The sequence below is a fragment of the Dendronephthya gigantea genome, unplaced genomic scaffold, assembly GCF_004324835.1.
Source record: "Dendronephthya gigantea isolate DGI-Jeju-01 unplaced genomic scaffold, DenGig_1.0 000130F, whole genome shotgun sequence".
NCBI classification, from domain to species: domain Eukaryota; kingdom Metazoa; phylum Cnidaria; class Anthozoa; order Malacalcyonacea; family Nephtheidae; genus Dendronephthya; species Dendronephthya gigantea.
In genome coordinates this window covers 415469-438869 of record NW_021163140.1, presented here as the reverse complement: position 1 = coordinate 438869, position 23401 = coordinate 415469, and the positions used below count along the sequence as shown (strand labels likewise).

At 35.3% G+C, this 23401-nt stretch overlaps 2 protein-coding genes across 2 annotated transcripts; both read right to left on the bottom strand.

The window, feature by feature from the left end:
* Positions 1 to 2054: 2054 nt before the first annotated feature.
* LOC114536112 (ficolin-2-like) lies at positions 2055 to 5578 on the bottom strand. Its single transcript, XM_028557464.1, has 5 exons — positions 5518 to 5578; positions 5180 to 5410; positions 4583 to 4954; positions 3318 to 3560; positions 2055 to 2242 (listed from the first exon to the last, which is right to left on the bottom strand). Exons 1-5 carry the CDS (start codon positions 5576 to 5578, stop codon positions 2055 to 2057), a joined length of 1095 nt encoding a protein of 364 aa, XP_028413265.1.
* Positions 5579 to 8944: 3366 nt separating this feature from the next.
* Positions 8945 to 19087, bottom strand: LOC114536111. The gene is given in 11 exon segments (XM_028557463.1): positions 8945 to 9127; positions 9130 to 9212; positions 9569 to 9952; positions 10354 to 10399; positions 10612 to 10841; positions 14630 to 14760; positions 16459 to 16645; positions 17785 to 18162; positions 18505 to 18544; positions 18642 to 18874; positions 18991 to 19087. Coding segments are annotated over 11 exon segments (1992 nt in total).
* Positions 19088 to 23401: the final 4314 nt, after the last annotated feature.

Below are 23401 nucleotides of genomic sequence, written 5' to 3'. Positions count from 1 at the left end.
CATTCGATATCTAAATATAAAAGACTTCAAAAACACAGAAAAAAGCAAGAGGCATGTACAATACACACCAAAAAACGAGGCATGTAAAATACACACCAAAAAAGTTTAAAACAAACCAGCAGCAAATATATCAATACACAGGAATATGAAATATGCTAAAATATTTTAAATAAAAGAAGTGTATTTGAAGCTATATGTAAAAGTCCAAAGTCAGTAAATTTGGCTAGTGAAATAAGAGGTGAATCAATGTCAATGCTATATAGTGGTTGAAAGTCTAAGAGTTCAAGTCCAAGGGGCAAAGATCGATCAACACACACGCAAATATATATATCAAATAGAAAATATCATTCATCAATAATAATGAACATTAATAAATATAAGTTGATTGAGTGCTCTGTTTTTCAAATATATAACGCTATGCATAAAAAGCTAACACGTGTTATCCTAAATTCGGCAAGTCAAATCGAAGCTGTATATTAATGCTGTATCAAATGTCAATGGTATATACTGTGTGTATCTGAGGGGCAAAGAACGGCACACACACAAAGACTGAATAGAAAATATATCAATTATCATTCACCAAAAAAAATAAATATCGACAAATTTAAGTTGACTGAGTGCCCTGTCTTTCAAATATTTAATGCTTTGCATATAAAGAAGCCAACAGGTGCATGTTATGAAATTCAAAGTTCCGGGGCAAAGAACACGCACAAATATGTAAATTTAATAGCGAATAATTATGAATGGCAATGTGCATAAATGGCAATAAATAAAAGCTAACTGTCTTTCAAATATACAACGCTTTGTTGTTTGAATGTTCTTTGTTAAGGCCAAACCACCAAAAGCGCAGCAAATACAGCGTGTGAAATCGGAAGTGGTAAAATATCTAAAAAATCTTATAAAAAATTATCTTTTACTGACAGCAACTTACCGTGCTTAACACCAACTTGAGGAGAGTAGAACAGAATGATATCTAAAACTCTGTTAAAGAAAAAATTGCATCATCAAGTAATTGTCCTTTATATCGCCTAGCCTCTGCTGGCTCTGCGAAAGGCATCAGCACGTTGTTATTCAGAGATATATTTGCGATCAACGGCACATGATCATGTTTGCTTAACTGCAGTCTCGATTAATGATCTGCGAATGTAATAATCAGCGATGAGATGAGGGTAAAAAAGCTAAGAAACCGGAAATCACAAAATTCTTTAACTGTTCACCAGAATGCCAAATGGAAAAGGAAGCACATTGAAGCACATGCATGGAAAGAAACAATATAATTATATAAAGATGATTCACATAGCATTGTGGGTCTATCTAATATTCGACCACAATGCAATGCGCTAAAGCAAAATTTAAAAAATTCCCAACTACATCAATTAGGTCTGCTGCCTTGCTCGCTCGCCCCAGGCTCGCTCGTTGCGGCAGCAATGAATCATGTAATCGTCGGCATTTTGATTTACAATCGACTTTCTTTTCATCAATTTGTAAAAAAATTAAATTTTATTCCCGTCCGGCATTTTCAGACCGGCATTCCTATGATTCACGGCCTGCGTATCTGCTTCCTTTGTAACGTAATTATTTTTGTGTTTTGTTTACTATTTAATATAACTGGGTATTATAGGTATATATAACAGTAACGACAAATATCTAACTATAATTTTACTTGGCATGTATGCTGTAATCTTCGTATGTCGCTGTATATCAAAAATTTTTTTCTACATTTATCAAATTTATCAAAATATCATTAATCAAATTTTACTTGAAATGTACTATAATTTTTGGTATACATTTTTTCTTCAAAGTCAAGATTGATAATAATCTTGACTTAATTGAGGATAATGCAATATTCACTATTTACCGTATAGTAATGTATTCCGACTATAGACAATCAAAACACATGCATGTCTTTTAGATTATAGCCCGCGATTGTTGGATTAGATTAATGCTACATACAAATAGAGTTATGGCAGATTAGACAGCTCGCGATATTGTAAATGGCACAATTGATCTTAGAATCTTTTTTCATCAGTAATTACATATGACATAGTTACCGCTTAATCGTCGACCATTAGTATCCATTCTCCTTCTTTCGTTATCACAACGTGATTTCTCTTCCCAGTGATGTTGATCAGTTGGCAGTTCACAACATTGATCGTGACTTTATAGTTGAATCCAACACTTTTCGGTTCTTTCTCGGATAGTTCGTAACACTCTATCGGGACAATCTCGGGCCCTGAGTTGACTGTATGATTTGATATAACTTAATCAGGGCGTAAAATCGGAGCGCCTAAAAGTAGCAAAATAATATGGTTGGGAAATGTCGGGGGGTAAATTTCTTTCAAATAATAGGTTCAGGTCTTATTTAAGCCATGGCAAAACATTCTTTGAAATACATAAACAAGCAGATAGGCTATACGTAAACCGTGGGAGAACAGTTCTAGCTGTGAAGCGATACATGCCAATTTAATCAACAGCAAGAATGAATAATGTTTTTACCTTAAACATGGTCGCATATCACCAACTTTACTTTTTAAAACACTCGTAATAATGTGTTATCCCAGAGGTGTTATGAAAGCAGGTGAAAAGAGGGTAAATTCTTGAAGGGTTTCATACATTATTCATGCATGTAATGTTTATCATTTTGATTTTTTAGTCTTTTACTCTTTGGATTATCAATACTCTTGTTTCTATCGGCGTGAAACGTTATTTTTGGGAAGAACATCATTATGTATAAATCAAGAATTTTCTTCACATCATTTTGTATAGATGAATATAAATCAAATTTTTAAACAGCGCATGCATAAGCTGGCATTCATGCAGGAAATATGTCCGTGAGTTGGATTTTTTTAGCTACAAAAAAATCCTTCTACTACGATTGCAATTGCATTGTTTTTTCTCTTCTTGACCTCTTGAGGTAGTAACTTTGTTTTAAAAATGAACAATATATTATTAAGTAATATAGTTTGTAGGTACGCCACGCAAGTATTTAATATTGGAAAGCTTTCGGTCCGTTAACCCGGGCCTTCATCAGTGCAATTACCTGAATACACATTAATTATTTTAGGTAATTGCATTGATGAAGGCCCGGGTTAACGGACCGAAAGCTTTGCAGTAATAAATATTTACGTGGTGTATCTACAAGCTAAATTACGTATTGATGTTACCATGCAAACATACAATAATATTATATATTATCATATTATTATATCACTATTTCTACATCATTATAGTTTGATAACGTACTCGAAAATATCGAAAACAAGGTTATGTTTGTTCGTAATGCTGGTGCAGGTCTGCAGGAATACATTAAAACAGACTTGGACGAATTTTCATCTCCGTAATTTTCATTGAATAATGATGCCAGATGTTCCATTTTATCCCATTGTTATCTTTCAGACCTGCACCCAGGTACAGGCCATTGAGGTTGGACTTATGACAGGTCTTGTACCACCAACCTCCTTTGTACGTGATAGCACAATTACCACTAACAACATCACTGTCACTATCCTTGGTCGAGAACTGCATTTGATTGTGATAAGCCAGAGAATCACCTGCGTCACCTTTTATGAGAATAAACAAAAAGCAATAATTTCAGTTTTTTAGTTTTCCCTTTTTATATTTAATGTACTCTTTCAGGATGTACCATATTACTGATATTACAGTTACATTTATAAAAAAAAATTAACTAGATCGGCTATATTGATTTAATTTCAGTCAATCTTTCGCTGAATGTTTGCATGTTAAATTAAACTTAAAAGCCCGTTTTCATGAACAATGTTTCTTAATCTCTGAGGACTGGACTTGAAAACGTGTTTTGATTTCTTCTTTATCACCCTTGAGAAAAATTTTTCGTCATTTTAGTTTTGCTACTCCGGATAACTCAAATACCATGATACGGTACACGTGAACTATGGTTTCCCATGAAATTAACTTATACAGTAAAATCATGTGAACGATATTTACGTATTCAGTATTTACGCAGATGACAATCTTTACGACAACGGCTGAATGAATATATGCTAATTTGTGGCAAATTTCACGTATTGGACCGGTTGTTCAAAGCTAGGTTAGAGCTAACCCTGCATGGGCTAAATTTTCCTCCGCTGTTTTGTTTTATATGCTTCTGCACTGCTGTTTTTTTTCAACACTTTACAAAATAAGACTTTTATTGATCCAGAAAATATTTATGGAAAAACATATTTAACTTCATAAACGAGAGATTAAAAAATTGATTAAAAAATTTGCCGGAGTTAACCCAAAATTAAGATAACCGGCTTTTGAACAACCGGCCCAGGTGAATTATAACAAATTTCAAAATGACAGCTAACCATTTTGGGGACGTTTCTTACAAACGGAGATAAGCGGACAAATGCAGTTCTTGTGTCAATTCACTTGTGCAAAAATACTAAAACAATTATTCACCTTAGGCTCAGTGATTATCGGGGAATATTCACCTCCACTTCCTCTTGGTGAATATTCACCGATATTCACCGTTTGATATCAAGCATCGAACTCGTCTGACTGACTCGTCTTAATATAAATACAGATAAGCTTTACAAAATTTTTCTGGCGTGTGTTTTACCTGAATAATTGCCAATATTCAATCTGTATTTGTCTGATTCATCAGCCACACTAAATGTTCCATATTTAGCGTAACGTTTAGCGCCAATGAAATCCATCAAATCAACTCTTAGAACGTTTTGGCCAGATTTCCACAAACGATGTATTTTATCAAGGCCCAACCAGAACTCGCCGTTAAGATCACCAAAGCCTGCTTTATAGTCCGACATCCACGATAGAATCTTGACTCCATCTTGTCTTCTTTGAAACGCGGTCCAGTCCCTGTCTGTGCTCATATCACATTTGACTTGAAACGATTCCAGACCATCAGGATTGATAGTGTAAACACCATCTTGTCTTATTCCTCGGTTATACAGATGGGCGCAGCTGGTAGCTATGCAATTGCGAAATGTGAAAGAAATATGAAAAATATTGCAGAATAGGAACATGATCTTTAAAAAGGTTACATCACATTTTCACATCGTGTGCATCATTCCATGTTCTTATTTGTAAAGAGTTATTTAGTTGATAAAGCGAGATTTATTTATATGAAAATGCATGTGCGCATGCAATAAAGCATATTCACATTCATAGCTGATATATGATCTTGCGGCAATACCTGCTTTATCATCGTTCATTAGTATCCATTCTCCTTCCCCCTTCATTGCGGTGTGATTTGTCTTGCCAGTGAGGTTGGCCAGTTGGCAGTTCACAACATTCATCTTGTCTCTGTAGTTGAATATAAAACATTTCGGTTCCTTTTGGCAGAGCTCGAGACATTCTATCGAGACAAACTCTGAGTTGACGGTATGATTTGATATGATTTCGTCTGGACGTAAAGTCAACCCTCCTAAAAGTGGCAAAAATTTGGGAAATGTTGATAGAAATTGATCTGAAACATTAAGTTGGAGAAATGACTGCATGGTTTAAGATCTGGCAAGGATAGTATAGACTCACCTTTTTTAATAGCTTTATAAACCCTTTGAGAGCAGTAGTTTTGAGAAATGATACATGTCATTTTAGCGATAAGTAAGATCAAAGTTATAATCTTAAACATCATGACGTGAACGAGGTCGCTAACGCTGCTTTTTCCAACATGCGATGGCTTAAATAACGTATATATAATTTACAAAGCAGGTGAAAAGTCGTGCGAACACTTTGCGTCATCTTATACATTTTTGACAGAACTTTTATTAAAAATTTATCACAATGAAAATTTATAACAAATTTAGTTTCATAATTATTTGTTTACCCGGAGGATATTAATGGCATGGTAACTGAGTGTTTGAATACAGCAGAAGTAATGATTTATATAACAGTCCATAACTTATATAGCGCTTAAAAGCGCTAAATTATACAAATCATTAAAACTAGCTATTTTCGAACCTTTCATGTAGCTAGATCAAAGAAATAAGAACTATCAGGACTATAAAAGTGGGCAAAGTATATTAAACTGAGCAATGGTCACTAATAAAAAATATATTAAACTGAGCAATGGTCACTAATGGCACTATACAAATTAGAGCGCTGCCCAAAAATCATTATAATATTATTCAATATATCACACTGTGATATTGATTATCGTACTGCAAGGAGTATACACGCATGAATAAAATTAAAAAATAAAGTAGAAAAAATATAGCGAAAGCTATAAGCTTCTATAAGATAGCGTAAAGTCGAGTCTCCTAAGAGCACTAGCCAATACGAAGCGAAAAAGTGCAATCTATATGATATAATAATTCGGTTCTAATGATGTTATAAACCTTGGTCGAACAGTTCCGTGAAATGATACATGCAATTTTGACCATAAGTAAGAATAAAGTTTTTATCGTAAACATAAGTTCTCCAACTTCTGCAACATTAGGTCGCTAAAATAACGTATTATCGGCAAAGCAGGTCAAAATAAAGGTATATGTATATATATAGAATTCATGCCGTCTTATATGTTATTCATGCAATGTTTATTAAACAATTTACACTGAATTTCTTTGTAATTTATATATAATGAATATAATTGTTTTGTGTCAACTTTTTTCCCTGATATTAAGGCCCTGTTCATATGAGCCGGGCTGGCCCGCTTTGCCGGGCTGAGTCGCTAGAGGCGAGATCCCGCTTCCTAAGGCGCTGTTCATATGAGCCGGGCTGGCCCGCTTTGCCGGGCTGACTGGCTAGAGGCGAGATCCCGCTTCCTAAGTTGTTTCTATATGTTTTTGAAATTTGATTCACATGGAAAGCGGGCCAGCCCGCTTCGGCGAGATCTCGCTTGAGCGAGGCGAGATCTCGGCAAAACGGGCTCATATGAACGCACTAGGCGGGCTAGCCCGGTAAACCGGGCAGAAAATCGTCGATCCCTTTCTCTACAAATATACCTTCATAGCATAATTTCGCCATTTTATATGTATTTACAAACCAAAAGAACACAATACATTTCAAAAATTAACGAAATATATCTGCCCAAAACCGCTCTAATCGATGCAAGCAACATTTTTCGATTTGTGAAGCGTCAACAAATTATGTAACGCTACCGGGCTAGCCCGCCTCATGTGAATAAGAAAATAAACTAGCCCGGCAAAGCGAGCCAGCCCGGCTCATATAAACAGGGCCTAAGACTGTTTTGCTTTAATGCGTGGAGATATAGAGAGCAATCAAACGTTAGTCAAAAAATTTTTTCATAATATTATTATAAATCCTGCAATTGATATTAATTAAATCTCACGCGAGATTTTGCGAGGACTACACGCGGATTGGCCGTATTACACAATATAGTAGGAAACATCAGGAAACATCTAGTGACAATCAATAATCAAGGTTCGACATTATCGACCCACTGCGCGCTCAGGTGATTGGGCGAAATAATTGATCCTTCTGTAATGATTTTGACAAAAATTTGTAAATATTCTGACAAACAAGTGAGACTTAGGTGATGGTTTTTTAACATAAATGGGTAAATTACTCTTTATTATACAGAATACCTACTTCTCGCGTCGAAGAAGGAGAATTTAGTAACAGTTGTACATGTAGAAATATCTTAAAACAGATTTGGATGAATTTTCATCTCTGTCTTTTTCACTGAATTGTATACGACATTCTCCAAAGGTACCAATTTATTTCGCTGCTACTAGTCTACTTGAGGTTGGGATGATGGCAGTTGTTGTACCACCAAGCTCCTTTGTACTTCACAGCACAAATCACACTATCTAGAACATCATTGTCGCTATCCTTGGTAGTGAACTGCACTTGATTGTGATAATTAAGAAATTAAGAAAATTTATCCCAAACTTGATCAAGGTTCTTTAAAAGTATGGTCTGATGGAATACTTTTTGAAATATATTAGTACACACGAGTTTCCCACAAAACAGGATTGGAAAAGAATTGTTAATTCAAGTATCTGGGTTTATTATCAGGTTACATGGAGGGACAAAATTAGAAGGAAGAGACAACTAAGTATCTATAAGAGAGTTCATCCACACAATCTACAATCTCATTGGTGGATCTTGGCAAAACACAATCTTGAGTACCTACCCAAGATAACAGATGTGGTCAGAATCTTATGTGGATCATTAAAAATACAAGGAAAACGAGATCGAAACCCCGATGATCATTCAAGCTATTGTCCTCGATGCCAACGATGTTCTGAGAAGCCAATACATCACTCTTTGTTGTATTGCCAGGGATCGATCGACGAAAGAAAGAAACTTTGGGAATGGATTAATGATAGTCTTACAACAACTATGAACGTGCAGTTAGCAAATTTATCGGACACCGAAATTTTGTGCTGTATATTAGGTGAAAAACTAAATATTTTTGAGACAGACTTAGACACTTGGTCAAAGTTTCTTTTGCAGTCAGCAAGTTATGTTTCTAGATGTTTTAATTCTACTATGTTAGAAATTGAATTTTATTTTTCAATAATTTGTAAATATTTAATTTTTAAGAAGCTCTTATTCAGAAAATGGAGGTAATAAAGATCCAGAGGGCAATTCATCGGTAAATATCATTTATATTCACTGATGGATATTGAGTTAAATCAAGAAATGACCGTGATTCTGACGCGATAATAAACCATGTTCTCGACAAGAGACACGTAGGAAACACAAAGAACTCCAAGTAATGCTAAAATCGTCGGTAATTTATTTTACGCCTTGCTCAGTACTTTTACAGATATATATAATATACAGAAATACTCTTACGAAAACTTCTGATAAGCAAACAAATGCAGTTCTTGTGTCAATTCATCGGCGAGTAATTGTTAGACATCATGCTCAGTCTACTAGAGGCTAGAATAACTGTTTAATATCACCATATTTTGCACCATTATATTAAGATCGCATACACGCAAACAGCAAGCGCATAATCGTTTCTTGAAGGTTGTACAGGAATATCTCAAAACTGATATGGACGGATTTTCATCTCCGTCTTTTTCATTGAATAGTGGGACTTTTTCCAATGGTACCAGCTTATTCCGGTGGCATTAATTTGACCTGCACCAAGGTACAGGCCGTTGAGGTTGGATGAATGGCATTTTTTGTACCACCAAGCTCCTCGCCACGTAATAGCACATTAGCACAATTGCGAATACTTTCATCATTGTCGCTATCCTTGGAAGTGAACTGCATTTGATTGTGAGAACCGAGGGAATTACCCGCGTCACCTTTTAAGGAAATAGACAAAATACTGTGTTCGCTTTTTCTGTTTCTATTTATAATTTTAAAAAACTTTCCAGAAAATACGAGGTCTTTGCCGTAGAAAAAAAATTAATTACACTTCTTCTGCATACTGCATCTTACATGGGTAGTAAGTGCTATTTAGTGCTATGGTGCACTAATTAGCAATGCAAAACAAAGTGGTTAGTTTTAGCAGATTTCTTGTGTAATGCAAATTAATGCACTAGTGCTGGACCACCCCTGGCATCTTATGTATATGAATACGGACAAGCTTGACGTTATACAAAATTAATAAAAAAACGGATAAGCTTTACATATTCTATCTATAGGATATTTGGTTTACCTGAATAATTTCCAATATTTAATCTGTATTTGTCTGATTCATCAGCCACACTAAACGTTCCATATTCAGCATGACGTTCAGCGCCATTGAAATCCATCAAATCAACTCTTAGAACATTTTGACCAGATTTGGACAAACGATGTATTTTATCCAGGCCCAACCAGAACTCGCCGTTAAGATCACCAAAGCCAGCTTTATAGTCCGACCATCCACGATAGAAATTTTGACTTCCACCTTGTCTTCTTTGAAACACGGTCCATCTACCTCCGGCTTTGCTTATATTCATATCACATCTGACCTCAAACGAACCCAGACCATCAGGATTGATAGTATAAACACCATCTTGTCTTACTCCTTGGTGATACAGATGGGCACAACTGCTAGCTATTAAATTGTGAAAATATTGAAGAGGCACATTTATTCACAATCTCACAATCATCTCATTTATTTATTTTATTATTCTCAAACGTACTTAAACAGATCAGCAATCAAATAAACAATTAAGGTAACACTTTAGGTTACTCATATAGCAACTGAAGTTTTTTCCAAAGTCGTAAAGATTGGATTAATTTCAGGTTTGTCAAGTTCGAGCTTAGTTTAGATACTTTGGCTAATAATCTTAAATCCGCAATCTTTCAAAAAGCCACATCGCCTGTTCCAGTTGCATGCACTTTTTATATTATAAGGTATTAGTTTCTGAGGCGATAGGTTTTTTGTAATAATCGCACATATGTGCGCCATTAAATCCATTATTTACAATTATAGCTATAATCTTGCAGTAATACCTAGATTCAAAGTGTCACTTTTTTTCTTTTCTTCCTCAATCTTTGCCTGGAAGAGAATGATTTTAGAAATGATTGCATGAAAAACGCTGGAGCGCACATGACGAGAACTCGTGTGGTTTCCTACAAATTCATATCCTTAGGCATTCTTTTGCTGCCCATGTTTTTAAAGCGGTTTAACTTTTTTACCTCATTAATTTCTATATACTGTTTTCATACAAGCTTTGTGGTTTTGCATGGATCTGAAATTTTAACACATACTGCTTTTTCGTCGTTCATTAGTATCCATTCTCCATCTCCGTCCATTATGACGTGATCTGTCTTTCCTGTGATGTTGGTCAGTTGGCAGTTCACAACGTTGATCTTTTCTCTGTAGTTGAATCCAACACATCCCGGTTCTTTCTGACAGTGCTCGTAACATTCTATCGGGACAATCCCTGAGTTGACGGTATGATTTGATATAATTTCATCTGGAGGTAAAGTCAAACCTCCTGAAAGTAGCCAATGTGGTTCGGAAATGTTCAAGGAAATTCTTCTCAAGCATTAGAAGCATTACATTTCTGATTGAAATACATGAAAGCATAGACGATTTACCTTTTTTTATAGTAATATAAACCCTTGTAGTCGTAGAACAGTTCTGTAAAATGGAACATGTGATTTTAACCATAAATAATATCGATGTCGCTATCCTAAACATGATTACTTGAGTAAGATTGTGTTAACTTTGCTCTCTTCAACATGCGGTAGCTGAAATAAAGCATTCTTCACAAAGCAGGTGAAAAGAAACGTAAAACGTGTCTGCCGTCTTATATATTATTGATAGGAATTTTATTAAACAATTTACACAATGAAAATTTATATCATAGTGAAAATTAATCATTTTAGACAGGTCATTAAGGGATGTGTGGTAAATGAATGTGTCAATTCAGCAGACTTTATGATTCACACTGGGCCTTAACTTTGCAAATCTTAGAAATAAAGAACTAATTTTAAGACTTATACAATGTTTTTTAAACCGAAACATTAACCTTTTTCAGTGAAAGACAAACCGATCTTCAACAAATGACCTTTGCATGGCGAATATATTGGTGTACAAAAATTATTAAACTGATGTATCAATGAAATGTCAATACTAACACTATTATAGTTAGAGCGCCGCTAGGCATAAATCTTGATATTTGATACGTCACACTGTGTTAATGATTATCAGTCTTACGCTTAAGCAAAATTACATAATAAAGTAGGGAAAAATATAGCGAAAGCTTTGTATTTGATTACATACGCTGCGAAAAGAATCGTCATGAATTTTAATTAACAGCAAGATATTGTTTATCTTCATTTTGTTCCAAAATGATAGCTTTTCTATAATGAAGATTTTAATTTAGTTCTAAAATTAATTGGCAACAGTGTGGCAATGAGTTCGATCGAATTCTCATTAAATGTGGCGTAACAACTGCGTACGTGCTGCGTAAAAAGACAATCTTATATACTCATCTGACGAAAGCCCCTTAGATTGAAGCGTTGAGCGTTATTTGTTTATAGTATTTGAGAAAATATAACGATCAAAGATCTCAATAAGAAATCAAATATAATTACAAATAAAAAGCTCGTCTAAAATAAATGACTGCGAAATAGATATGCATACTGTATGATTAAAAAAGCAATAAAAGCAATGAGTGGACACGCACTGACACTGTACATGTTTTGAGGAAACGTCAAAATCGATATTAAATTGAATAGATTTACAAAATAATAATGTTTTACACGTTTCCCAAATAGCTTTTAGTTTCTTTAAATATTTGTAATCTGCAATTTTGCTGGATATTCACTTTCTGTGAAAGGTACCGCTACCTTCTTCGCAATTATTTAAGATCAATCATAATCTTATCGATCATTTTAACAAAATGTTTCTTTCTCCAGAAATAGGAGCGCAAAGCCACACAGAGCACTTTGGGGATCGGGTTAAACTTTTCATTAGGGCCACAATTCCCAAGCCAAAAAGTCACAAGCCAGTCATTTGACGGTGGGGAAATTTTTTACAATATTGATTTAGTATGATATCGTGGATTATTTCAGTTATAAAAACCTTGAAGCTTTTTTCTTTTGTAAATAGGACTGTATATTTCTAATAATTATATTCAGCGAGCATCTTTAAACAACCTGCTGCTAGGTACAGCTAGGCTATTGAATTGGGAAGACGAATGTTATATAAACCATAACTGTCTTATCTTCTTGTAGATAGATCAGCATCAGACCAAATATCAAAGAGTTCAAAGAGTTACTATACAACAACTGTTAAAAATCGAAGACCACAACAACAGCTATATAAAAGATATTAAAATGAGATAAGAGAAGCTCGTGAGTTGCGATAGACATCGAAGCAACGCCTTCGTTGCCATTTTCGAGAGTAACTATATAGGGACCCTAAGATACACCAAATCTACGACGGCGACGTGCAATATACTGTCTTCATTTCAACAGTTTGGTAGACGAGGTCAGAGCTGTATGTAAAACTAAATAAAACTGGGTTCCTAACACTGATTTCATGTCAAGTCCGCGTCGCAGATTTGGTGTATCTTAAGGCCCTTAATATTTCACTCCTTACAACTCTAGCAAAAATGTTGATTTGTAAGAGTACGTAATTAATCAACAGATTTTATCAATCAGCGAATTATTCAAAAAAATCATGACAAGGCCCTCGGGAGCGCAGGAGCTCTAATTACCAAAATTATTTTCATATATAGATCACTTTCTTATACAAAGCCCGCAATAAAGGGTGACCCTTAAAGTTAGTATTAGGCCCCTGGCGTATGCAAGACATACACGTAATTTTGTTCTTTCTACATTTCTTTAAGAAAGCGTTCGGTACACAACGGTTGAATACATCACGTGGTAGCACAATGTATATCGTAGGTTTGGCTTTATTCGTGAAAACTGCCTGCAAGCAGGCTATACATTTATCTGTTTATATTTGAAGAATCTAGACAAATATGTTACACGGCAGTTACGCAATCTATTTATAACGATTTAAGTCCTTTGCAGTGACGTACGGAAGCGTCCATTCTGCAAGAAAATCAGGTTTACTGCTGTGGTAGCACATCATGGCGCCTTTTTCACAAGAAAGACCTGTGGTCTATTATTCTCTTGTAACGAGCTTTCGGCTGCTAGACTGCAGCCTTCAACCGGTAGTTAAAATATTCCTCGAAATATTCCTCTCAGTAATGATAGGAAAATATCATCATGCGCTTCACTTTTCGTGTTATATATAATATATACGTAGAACGGTGGGTATTAAAAGAAACGACACATATTTAAATACGGCTAAATACAAAATTAAAGTCGAATTTGCTTGCAACTTGGCCAACTTCGTCTATTATATCACCGTTCAGCGTTTTAATGAATTTTCATTCGGGGACTAGCTTTTCATAATATAAATACGATAGGCTACCTGATTTACCTGAATAACTGTCGATATGCAACTTGTTTTTGTTTGATTCATCAGGCACGCCGAACGTACCATATTTAGCGTAACGTTCAGTGCCATTAAAATCCATCAAATCAATCCTTAGACCAGATTTGGACAAACGATGAATTTTATCTACGCCCAATCAGAACTTCATAGTCTGACCATCCAAGGTAGAAATCTTGACTTCCATCTTGTCTTCCTTGAAACAAGGTCAAGCCACCCTTGTCTGCATGTGCTCATATCACGTTTGACTTGAAACGAACCCATACCATCAGGAGTGATAGCATATACACCATCTTGTCTTATTCCTGGTTATATACAGATGCGCACAGCTGGTAGCAATCTTATTCCTATGTTATACAGATGCGCACATCTGGTAGCTACAATTTTAAGAATAAATTGAAGAATAACAATTATTCACTTAAGCTTTCTATTACTTCATTGATTTTATCAAATATCTATACAGAACATGTAGGTTAAAACAACAAGAAAGGTCTTTCATAATACAAAAAATAGCTACTACTTTGGGTTAACTGATGGCAATTGTATAGTTATTCCACATTTGTTCTAAACGACAGAGCTATTTTCAGGCCTGGCGATTTTGAGCTCATTTTGGATACTTTGTCTACTAGGAACATGATCTTTCAAAAGGCTGCAGCACATGTTCCACTGAACTGTTTGCATCATTACATGTTCATATTTCATATGATGAGGTATGCATTATAACAGGCGAAAGATACTATATACATGCACGATAATGCTTGTGCGCAGTCACGTCTATTTGCATTTATATCTATGATCTTGCGGCAATACCTGCATTCATAGTATCAATACCTGAATTCTCCAGTCTCATCCATTTTCTTTCTCCAGTGCTTTCGTTATGATTTCTCTTTCCAATGATGTTGGTCAGTTGGCATGCGCAGTTCACCAGATTGATCTTCAGTCTGTAGTTGAATCAGATGCATTTCGGTTCCTTTTGGCAGATCTCGAGACATTCTATCGAGACAAACCGTGATTTGACGCTATATATGATCTAAAATCCCTTCTAAAAGTGGCAAATATTTTGGGAAATGTTCAAGGAATTTTGGGAATGTTCCAGAAAAATGACTTGTTTAATATAAGATAAAACGTTCTTTAGAAGACTAACCTTTTTCAATAGTTTTATAAACCCTGAAAGAACAGTTCTGGGAAGTGATACATGCAGTTTTAACGATAAGTTAGATTAAAGTTATAATCTTAAACATGATTACATGCCGGAGCGAGATAACCAACTTCGCTCTATCCAACACGCGATAGATGAAAAAGGTATTATTTACATGCAGGCGAAAGGACGCGTACACTTTATATATTATTGATAGAATTTTTATTAAACAATTTAAATTTAATATTTAAAGTAAATTTGAATGTTTAGTTCCCTGCTGGATATTAGGGGCGGTAAACCGAAATTGTAAGCTCGCCGTCGACTGCTGAACATTTTTTAATATGTTATATTGCGATTGCCGCAGATGTTTTTGCTCTTCTTGAACCCTTTAGGTAGTAACTTTACTTTAAACGTGAACCTTATTATTATATTTTTGGACCAGGAACTGGTCCCCACACGCGGCTAATCTTGTTGTTGTTGTTGTTGTTGTTGTTGTTGTTGTTGTTGTTGTTGTTGTTGTTGTTAGGGGGTGACGCTCTTTAAAAAAGCCTAAGGCTCCGTCAATTCGCATCAGATCGCAATAAAACTTCGCACAACTATTCTTAGCGATATTCCCCATCGATTGACGGAGTTATAATTTTGATTTTTTGATTTTAAAGAAGTTTAGAAGCAACTCAAAATTGTAGCGTAGTATAATGCGTATAGATTATATTCAATATTAGTATGCATAACTGAAGCAAGTTCGAATGGCTAAGGTTCCGTCATTTCGCACCAGATCGTGATAAAACTTCACACAACTATCTTAAAGGTTATTCTCTATCGACTTACGGAGTTAAATTGTTTGTGCAAATTGTATTCTGCAGAAGATTTGCAAGCCATGTCAGATTGTGACGGAAGGCAAATTTTATTATTATTAATATTCATATCCCATGAGTTCAAGCAAGAAGGTCGTGTATTTTCGTTGTTTTTTACACAATATGTATTCACTATAGGACCATTGCGTTAAATGCGTTTCTCGCTAGGGCATTTCTTATTTTTTATTTATTTGTTTAGGGTTTGCCCAGCATACATATACATAAAAAACGACTATAATGACAGTGGCACGGTGCACGCAACGCTAGCTTCTCGCCAGCTACAGCGGCATAGATTAGGACATAGATGTGCAACTCGGCATATTTTAAATATCTTTGTATTGAAAGCAGATGAAAAATGTAGAAAAACGATAATTTTAACATAACCGCAAGATTGCCTAGGTTCATAGATATTTGAAATTTCATCCTGGAGAGAAAGATTGAATCTATACTTCACCAGTTCCTGGTCCAATAGTACGATCGTACTTGTTATATCAATACCATTATAATTAATTTCAAAAAATTATGTGCTCGAAAACAGAAAGTGAATGTTTGTTTTTTATTCTTGGTGCTTCAGGAATATCTCAAAACTGATTTGGGCGAATTTTCATCTCCGTCTTTTTCCTTGAATTCCTAGCGCTCGATTCCACCTTATTCCGTTGGAACCAGCCTGACCTGCAGCCAGGTACAGGCCATTGAGGTTAGAATGATAACAGTTTTTGTACCACCAAGCTCCTTTAAAATTCCTAGCACAATTACCACTGTTAGCATCATTGTCACTATCCTTGGTAGAGAACTGCATTTGATTGTGATAATCAAGAGAATTATCTGCGTCACCTTTTATGAAAATAAACAATAAGCAATAAATTATGTTTTAATTTTTTTCCAAAAACTTTCACCTTTGTACAAACTGGAATTGAATTTTTAAAAATTTCATTAGTTCTGGGATTTTTGAGAACATTTACCTGCATAATAATAACTGCTTTTTATTGCTAATTTTTATGCAAGCACTGCAATGGAGAACACTGAAAAGAATTTCTACCGACATTTCGTGATTATATCTAATCTGTGATACCTCCACTCAGGGACTCGGAGAAAAATTTCTCGCAGTAATGATACGAAAATATCGTCATGACCTTCGAGATCTATTTCGCAAACAATGCGCGCAAACAATACTCTGAGCATGCGCATTGTTAAAAACGTTGCTCAGCTGCGAATAATACACTGTGTATGAGCATTGATGTCAATTTTGTAAACAATAATGGCGACTCGCTTTGCTGGACTTTCGGAAAATGAGTTGTATTGCTTACTCGTAGGAAAAAACGCGGAAAATACCAAAAAATAATAAGATAAGTGAATGATAAAAGAATGATTGAACTTGGTTCTTGCAAAATATCGTGATTTGTCGGTGGCTCGCAGATTAAGTATTATTTGCCTCTGCCTTTGGCATCGGCAAATCATTCGATCTGCTCGCCACAAAGAAATCACGATATTTTGCTCGACCTCGTCCAATAATTCATTAATATTTAGGGTTTTTGGAGTTATTAGTAAAAGCTATTAATTGTTAAAAAGATCATGATAAATGTTAATGATAAAAAAGTTAATGATATAGTAAAAAATTTAGTAAAAAAATATTATGATATATGATAAGTTGAACAAATAAGTTACATCTCATTGCAGATGACGTCATGTTGAGAGTTGAACAAAATTTGTGAGCATAGTAAATCAAAATTCTTCAAAAATTTGTAATTCCTTTAGCCAAAACTGGGCTGTTTTTGTATGATTACATAACATATAGCACGCGCGTGCTGATTGCATGGTCCAGAAGGGTGTTTCCATTTAACAATTAGTCGCCAAAGGCGAGGTGATTACAAGCCTATATTCACTGAGCCGAAAGCGAATTGTCAATCAGAATGCAGGAAAATCAATAGTCACCTCGAAATTTACACTAAATACGGGTAGACTACATCATTTACCTGAATAATTACCAATAGTTAATCTGTATTTGTCTGATTCATCAGCCACACTAAACTTTCCATATTTAGCGTAACGTTTAGCGCCATTGAAACTCGTCAAATCAACTGTTAGAACGTTTTGGCCAGATTTGGACAAACGATGTATTTTATCAAGGCCCAACCAGAACTCTCCGTTAAGATCACCAAAGCCTGCTTTATAATCTGACCATCCAAGGTAGAAATCTTGACTTCCATCTTGCCTTCTTTGGAACACGGTCCAGCCGCCTCTGTCTGTGCTCATATCACATCTGACTTGAAACGAACCCATACCATCAGGATGGATAGTATAAATTCCATCTTGTCTAATCCCTTGGTTATAAAGATAAGCGCAGCTGGTAGCTACAAATGTTCAAAATATCAAAGAAAATTAAGATATTAGGAGTTAAAATTTTGCTTCTCGTAACGGTCCTGTTAAGGCCCGTTTACACTTGCATGCAATTTTATGTGCGATTTTCTTCTTTTGGTATATGTGAGCGAGTAAGCAGTTACGAATGCTGTGTTGTATAAGACCTCTTATTTGATCATCCGTAACTAATTCTCTCGTTTACATATATCAAGAGAAGAAAACCGCACATAAAATCGCAGCAAAATTATATTTATAAGTCTGAAGATATTTATACGATGATGCATGGACGAAATCAAGACTATTTTCATTTATATCTTGACTTTGGCAGTTAATACCTGAATTCAAAGTGTCCCGTCTCCTCTTTTCTTTCTCATTCTTTGCCAGATATAAGAGAATAATTTTAGAGATTAGAAGATAATGTTCATACGAACCTTTTACAGTAATTTTTCAGAAATAAAATTATAATACATACTGCTGCTTCTTTATCGTTCATTAGTATCCATTCTCCTTCACCAGTCATTACGGTGTGATTTCTTTTTCTTGTGATGTTGGTCAGTTGACAGTTCACAACATTGATCTTGTCTCTGTAGTTGAATCCGACACATTTCGGTTCCTTTCGGCAGAGCTCGAGACATTCTATCGAGACAAATCTTGAGATGACGGTATGATTTGCTATGATTTCATCTGGAGGTAAAGACGACCTTCCTAAAAGTGGCAAATAGGTTGGGAAATGTTCAAAGAATTTGTTCTCAAACAATAGAAACAAGACTGGTTTAAGATAAGGCAAAACATTCTATGAAATACAAACATAAAATACTCACCTTTTTCAATAGTATCATAAATCTTGAGAGAACAGTTCTGCGATATGATACACGCAATTTTAACGACAAGTAAGATTAAAGTTATAGTCTTAAACATGACTATTATATGAATGGGGTCGCCAACTTCACTTTTTTTAACATTCGTTTGCTGAAAAAGCGTATAATTTACAAAGCAGGTGTAAAGACGCGTGTCGTCTTAATATATTATTGATAGGATTTTTATTAAACAAATCACACAATGAAAATTTCTAACGAATTTAAATGTTTTATTAGTTTCCTATGCAGCAGACTTTATAATTTTTATATAATAGAGTATATAATTTTTGTATAACTTAGCGAACTTGGAAAAGGCTTTGAATTGTATAAGTATACATTGCTTTCGAATCCAAACATTATTATTTTTCGGAGGGAAATCGGTTTCATGTGGATCAAAAAGAATTCTTTAAGGACTATATTAAGGACCATATTATAGGTCATATTTAACTGAACAAGTCTCAATGTAAGCACTATTAATTAAAGATAACAGTGCCGCGCCAAAATCATCATATTTTGTAGCTATATTGCATGTGATATTGATAATCATACTGCGAGGACTATATGATGCATGAACAAAATTAATAACAAAGTTTGAAAAAATAAACAGCGAAGGCTACAGTATGAGCTTTTTCTCTAACTTTTGAATTCAATAACGAAAAATTATAACATATGAAAACCACCCTTAATTCTTCTTTGAACATCCGATTCGAAACTGACAGAGTTCGAACAATCGGCAATATATTAAACAATCACTTACTGATGACCTGATCCGAACACGCAGCAATGTTGTGAGAATTAAGCCCCGTACAGACGGGCAAGTTTTCCTTGACAAGTTTTCTTGACCTTTTCACTACGACAATATGATAAAATGAGTATACGATCGAATCTGAAAACAAACAGAAATGATAAAACTTCCAAAAACCGCTCAATTGGCTCAAAGGCATTTTTGCGCAGTTTCCTACTTGAAAAGCTGGTATGACTAGCATTTGAAAAAGGCTCCTTGTCAAGGAAAACTTGTCATGCAACTTGTCACGCGACTGGCAAATAAAACTTGGCAAGGAAAACTTGACAGGGAAAACTTGCCCGTCTGCACGGGGCTTTAAGAAATAAGAAAGCACTCCTAAGTGTTTGGACAAGGCCATCCAAACACAGGAAACCATTAAATAATTGTTAAAACAACAGCGATGTAATGCTCCAAGTTTGATTTCCATAAGCGAATTATACCGTGTTTAGTACCCTGATCCAGAAACCGGCTTCGAACTTTTATGAAAACATTTCTCTACCAGGTCAAAGCTACAGGGTGTCCAAATAAAAACCAAAACCATTCTCCAGGGGCTTTTGTTCGGTAATCAGGGTAAATTTACGACCATGCATATAGGAGCAAATGGTAATGTTCCACTGACCAAACTATGGCCAGATCGAGCCTCTTTCTTAGTTTGTGAGTAACGTTTTTCAGGTTCAGTTGGAAAATGTCTGTTCGTCAATTACATTTTTACTAGTCCCAGTATATATACCATGGTTTTAAGCGATACTCCATTTACTGTTACTTTAACATTGGCATTGTTTGGATTTGTATTCTTCACCTCGTTTTTTACTACATACAGGTATGACTCATCCGAATCTGATTCTGAGTGATGATATTTTTCGTGTTGAACTGGTTTTATTGATCCGTGTTTGGGTTCAGTTCTTAGCTTATACGTACAGGTTTCGTTTTACTACTTCGACATACCTTTGCAAAAGGGTTGGTTTTTCCAGATTTATTGCATGACTTTCCAGTTCCTGAACAACGACCTTCGGGGGGGTAATTACGTCAACAGTTCGGACATGTTTGTTGCTTGGACTTTTGCCCCTTTTCTGCAGCAATTCTATTCGTTTCTGCTTTCTTTACGACGACGTAAAATTTACGTCTTTCGATTCAATATCTTTACTTGAGGATCTCGTAGCGCTCGCTTTCGGAGTTTAGAAGATGTCCCGTCGATAATAATCTGTTGTTCAATTTCAAATTCTATGTCATTGAATTCGCATGTCTCAGCTCGTCGGCGTAGCCGCTCATTGAACGCATCCAAAGTCTCATATGGCTGTTGCACAGTTTGCCGAAAACGATAGGCTTCATACGGTCATACCGCCGGTTTTTTTTGAGAGTCAAAATACTCTTTTAGCCGTTGTTTGGCAGTGTCATATGCATCTTCGTTGCCAATGTCTGACAAAGATCGAAAAATTTCTCGCACTCTACACAGAAGTAGTGCTCGTTTCCGCTTTGGGTCTGTGATTCCCGAACTGTAGAATATACAAGTCTGAGAGCCATTTGTCCCATCTTGTTGCTATGCTTGCACCGACATGCACGAGCTTCCGGTTGAAATTCAGGCATCGGCTGAATCGCGACAGAAATTGATTGATGAGGGAGCTGTATGTTGCTCGGCTTGTTTAGGCAGCATCACATCACTCATAACAATGTAATAGCTAGAGTTTGAATGCCTAAGCACCCTGTTGGGACTCAGTGTAAAATATAAATGAACGTTTCACGTAGGCGTATGGAGTAAAATTTGTTTGTATACCCACCAAATGATTACCACTACACTTTTTTTCGCTTAAGAATATGGATAACCGTGAGCCTTTTGTTTACGCCGTGAGAGTTCTGTTTGTTCCGTGTAGATAACAATATTTAAATTTACAACTTAAGCACCATATGACCTTCGACATGTCCTAAATTCTCTAGCAAATGTAAGCCGATTTTTGGTACAAATTTAAGACAACACGTTTTATTAATTTCATATACGTTTCAAACAGTAAGTTTCCAAAAAGATGCCTTTTCATTCATGGTAAACGCACTGACTGGCTCACCTAATCTTGACCGTCATTATTTACTCCCAATTGTATATATTCAGGGTGTCCCAAAAAAACCCAAAACTAGTGAAATCACCTATTGTTAAAATTTGAATGACTTGTTCGCGAATTTTTGCCTGTGGGGATTAACGCGTAACTTATAAAATGCTAAATAGGCCTACATTTGCAAGAGAATTTACGACATGTCGAAGGTCATGCATATGGTTGTTAATTGGTAGTAATTAATGACGGTCAAGATTAGGCGAGCCCGTAAATGCGTTTACCATGAATGAAAAGGCATCTTCATGGAAACTTACGGTTTGAAACCAATATGAAATTAATAAAACGTGTTGTCTTAAATTTGTATCATAAAGCGTATATATATAAATATATATATATATATATATATATATATATATATATATATATATATATATATATATATATATAAATTAGTTATAACCTGCGAAATAGGTGGGATACGGTTTAAATTGAATGCAGGAACTGTTGCAGTTCTTTGCAATAACTTCAAATTGAAGTAGTGGAATAGTTACAGTACATCGAATAGTTGAAATCTACTTTTAAATAAAAAGCTATATATTGATCCGCGGCGTCGGTTCCATGAAAGCTGGATAGCGCTGTCCAACGCGGATATATTGATTATTTCGATCATGCACTCTAACATTTCTCGCTGTTTGGTATAACAAGAAAAAATCACTATCTGTGGATAGCGCTATCTAGCCTTCGTACAACCATAGACAATCCAGAAGACGTGAATAAGTTCGTAACTAATCAAGTTGGCGTTAATGCATATGTTTCCTTCTTAATTGATGCGGTCTGATCAAACAATCGAGGTCCGCCATGTCTACTTGAACAACGGTCAATTGAAATTGAATGTTTCAAGGCCAATATGCGACCGCCCTTGGTTGGTCTTGCACTAAATTAGAAAGTATTTCAAAAACTTCGTTTTCTGGATTGTCTATAGTGCAACTGCTGACAAGCATTTTGCAGCCGTTTTTCATACAATTCGAAATAAAAAATTGTGTGATTTACTCTCAACGAGAAAATTTAATTTTAAGATGGCTATATCACTATCAGATCACCAAGTAGCTAAGAAACTGGAAACTATTCGAATAAATGTCCTAACTTATTCAAACGCAAGATGAAGTTTACCTCAGTTTGTATAGTCTGACAACAGTAAAGATTTCAAAATTCCTTTCTACAAATGTCAAAAATAACGCAGTCTGAAAGGGATTTACCTATTTTCATATGAATATTCACATCACCGCTCTGTCGGATACGAGTGTCTCGGCTGTCAATTAACAATATCAATCGGTAACGTTTTTTCCGATAACCGCCATATTAACACAGTTGCCTGTGTAATATTAGAATCCTGCGAGTCTGCATGCCATAATAAACTATCATTATAGATTTAAAAGTATTTAGTATAAACCTAGTAATAGACGGGTAGTATTCTTATTTTTTTTCCTAAATAGTTTACTTATATTAAAAATATAGATTGTCAAGAGTTGAAAGTTTAAACTTGGCTGTA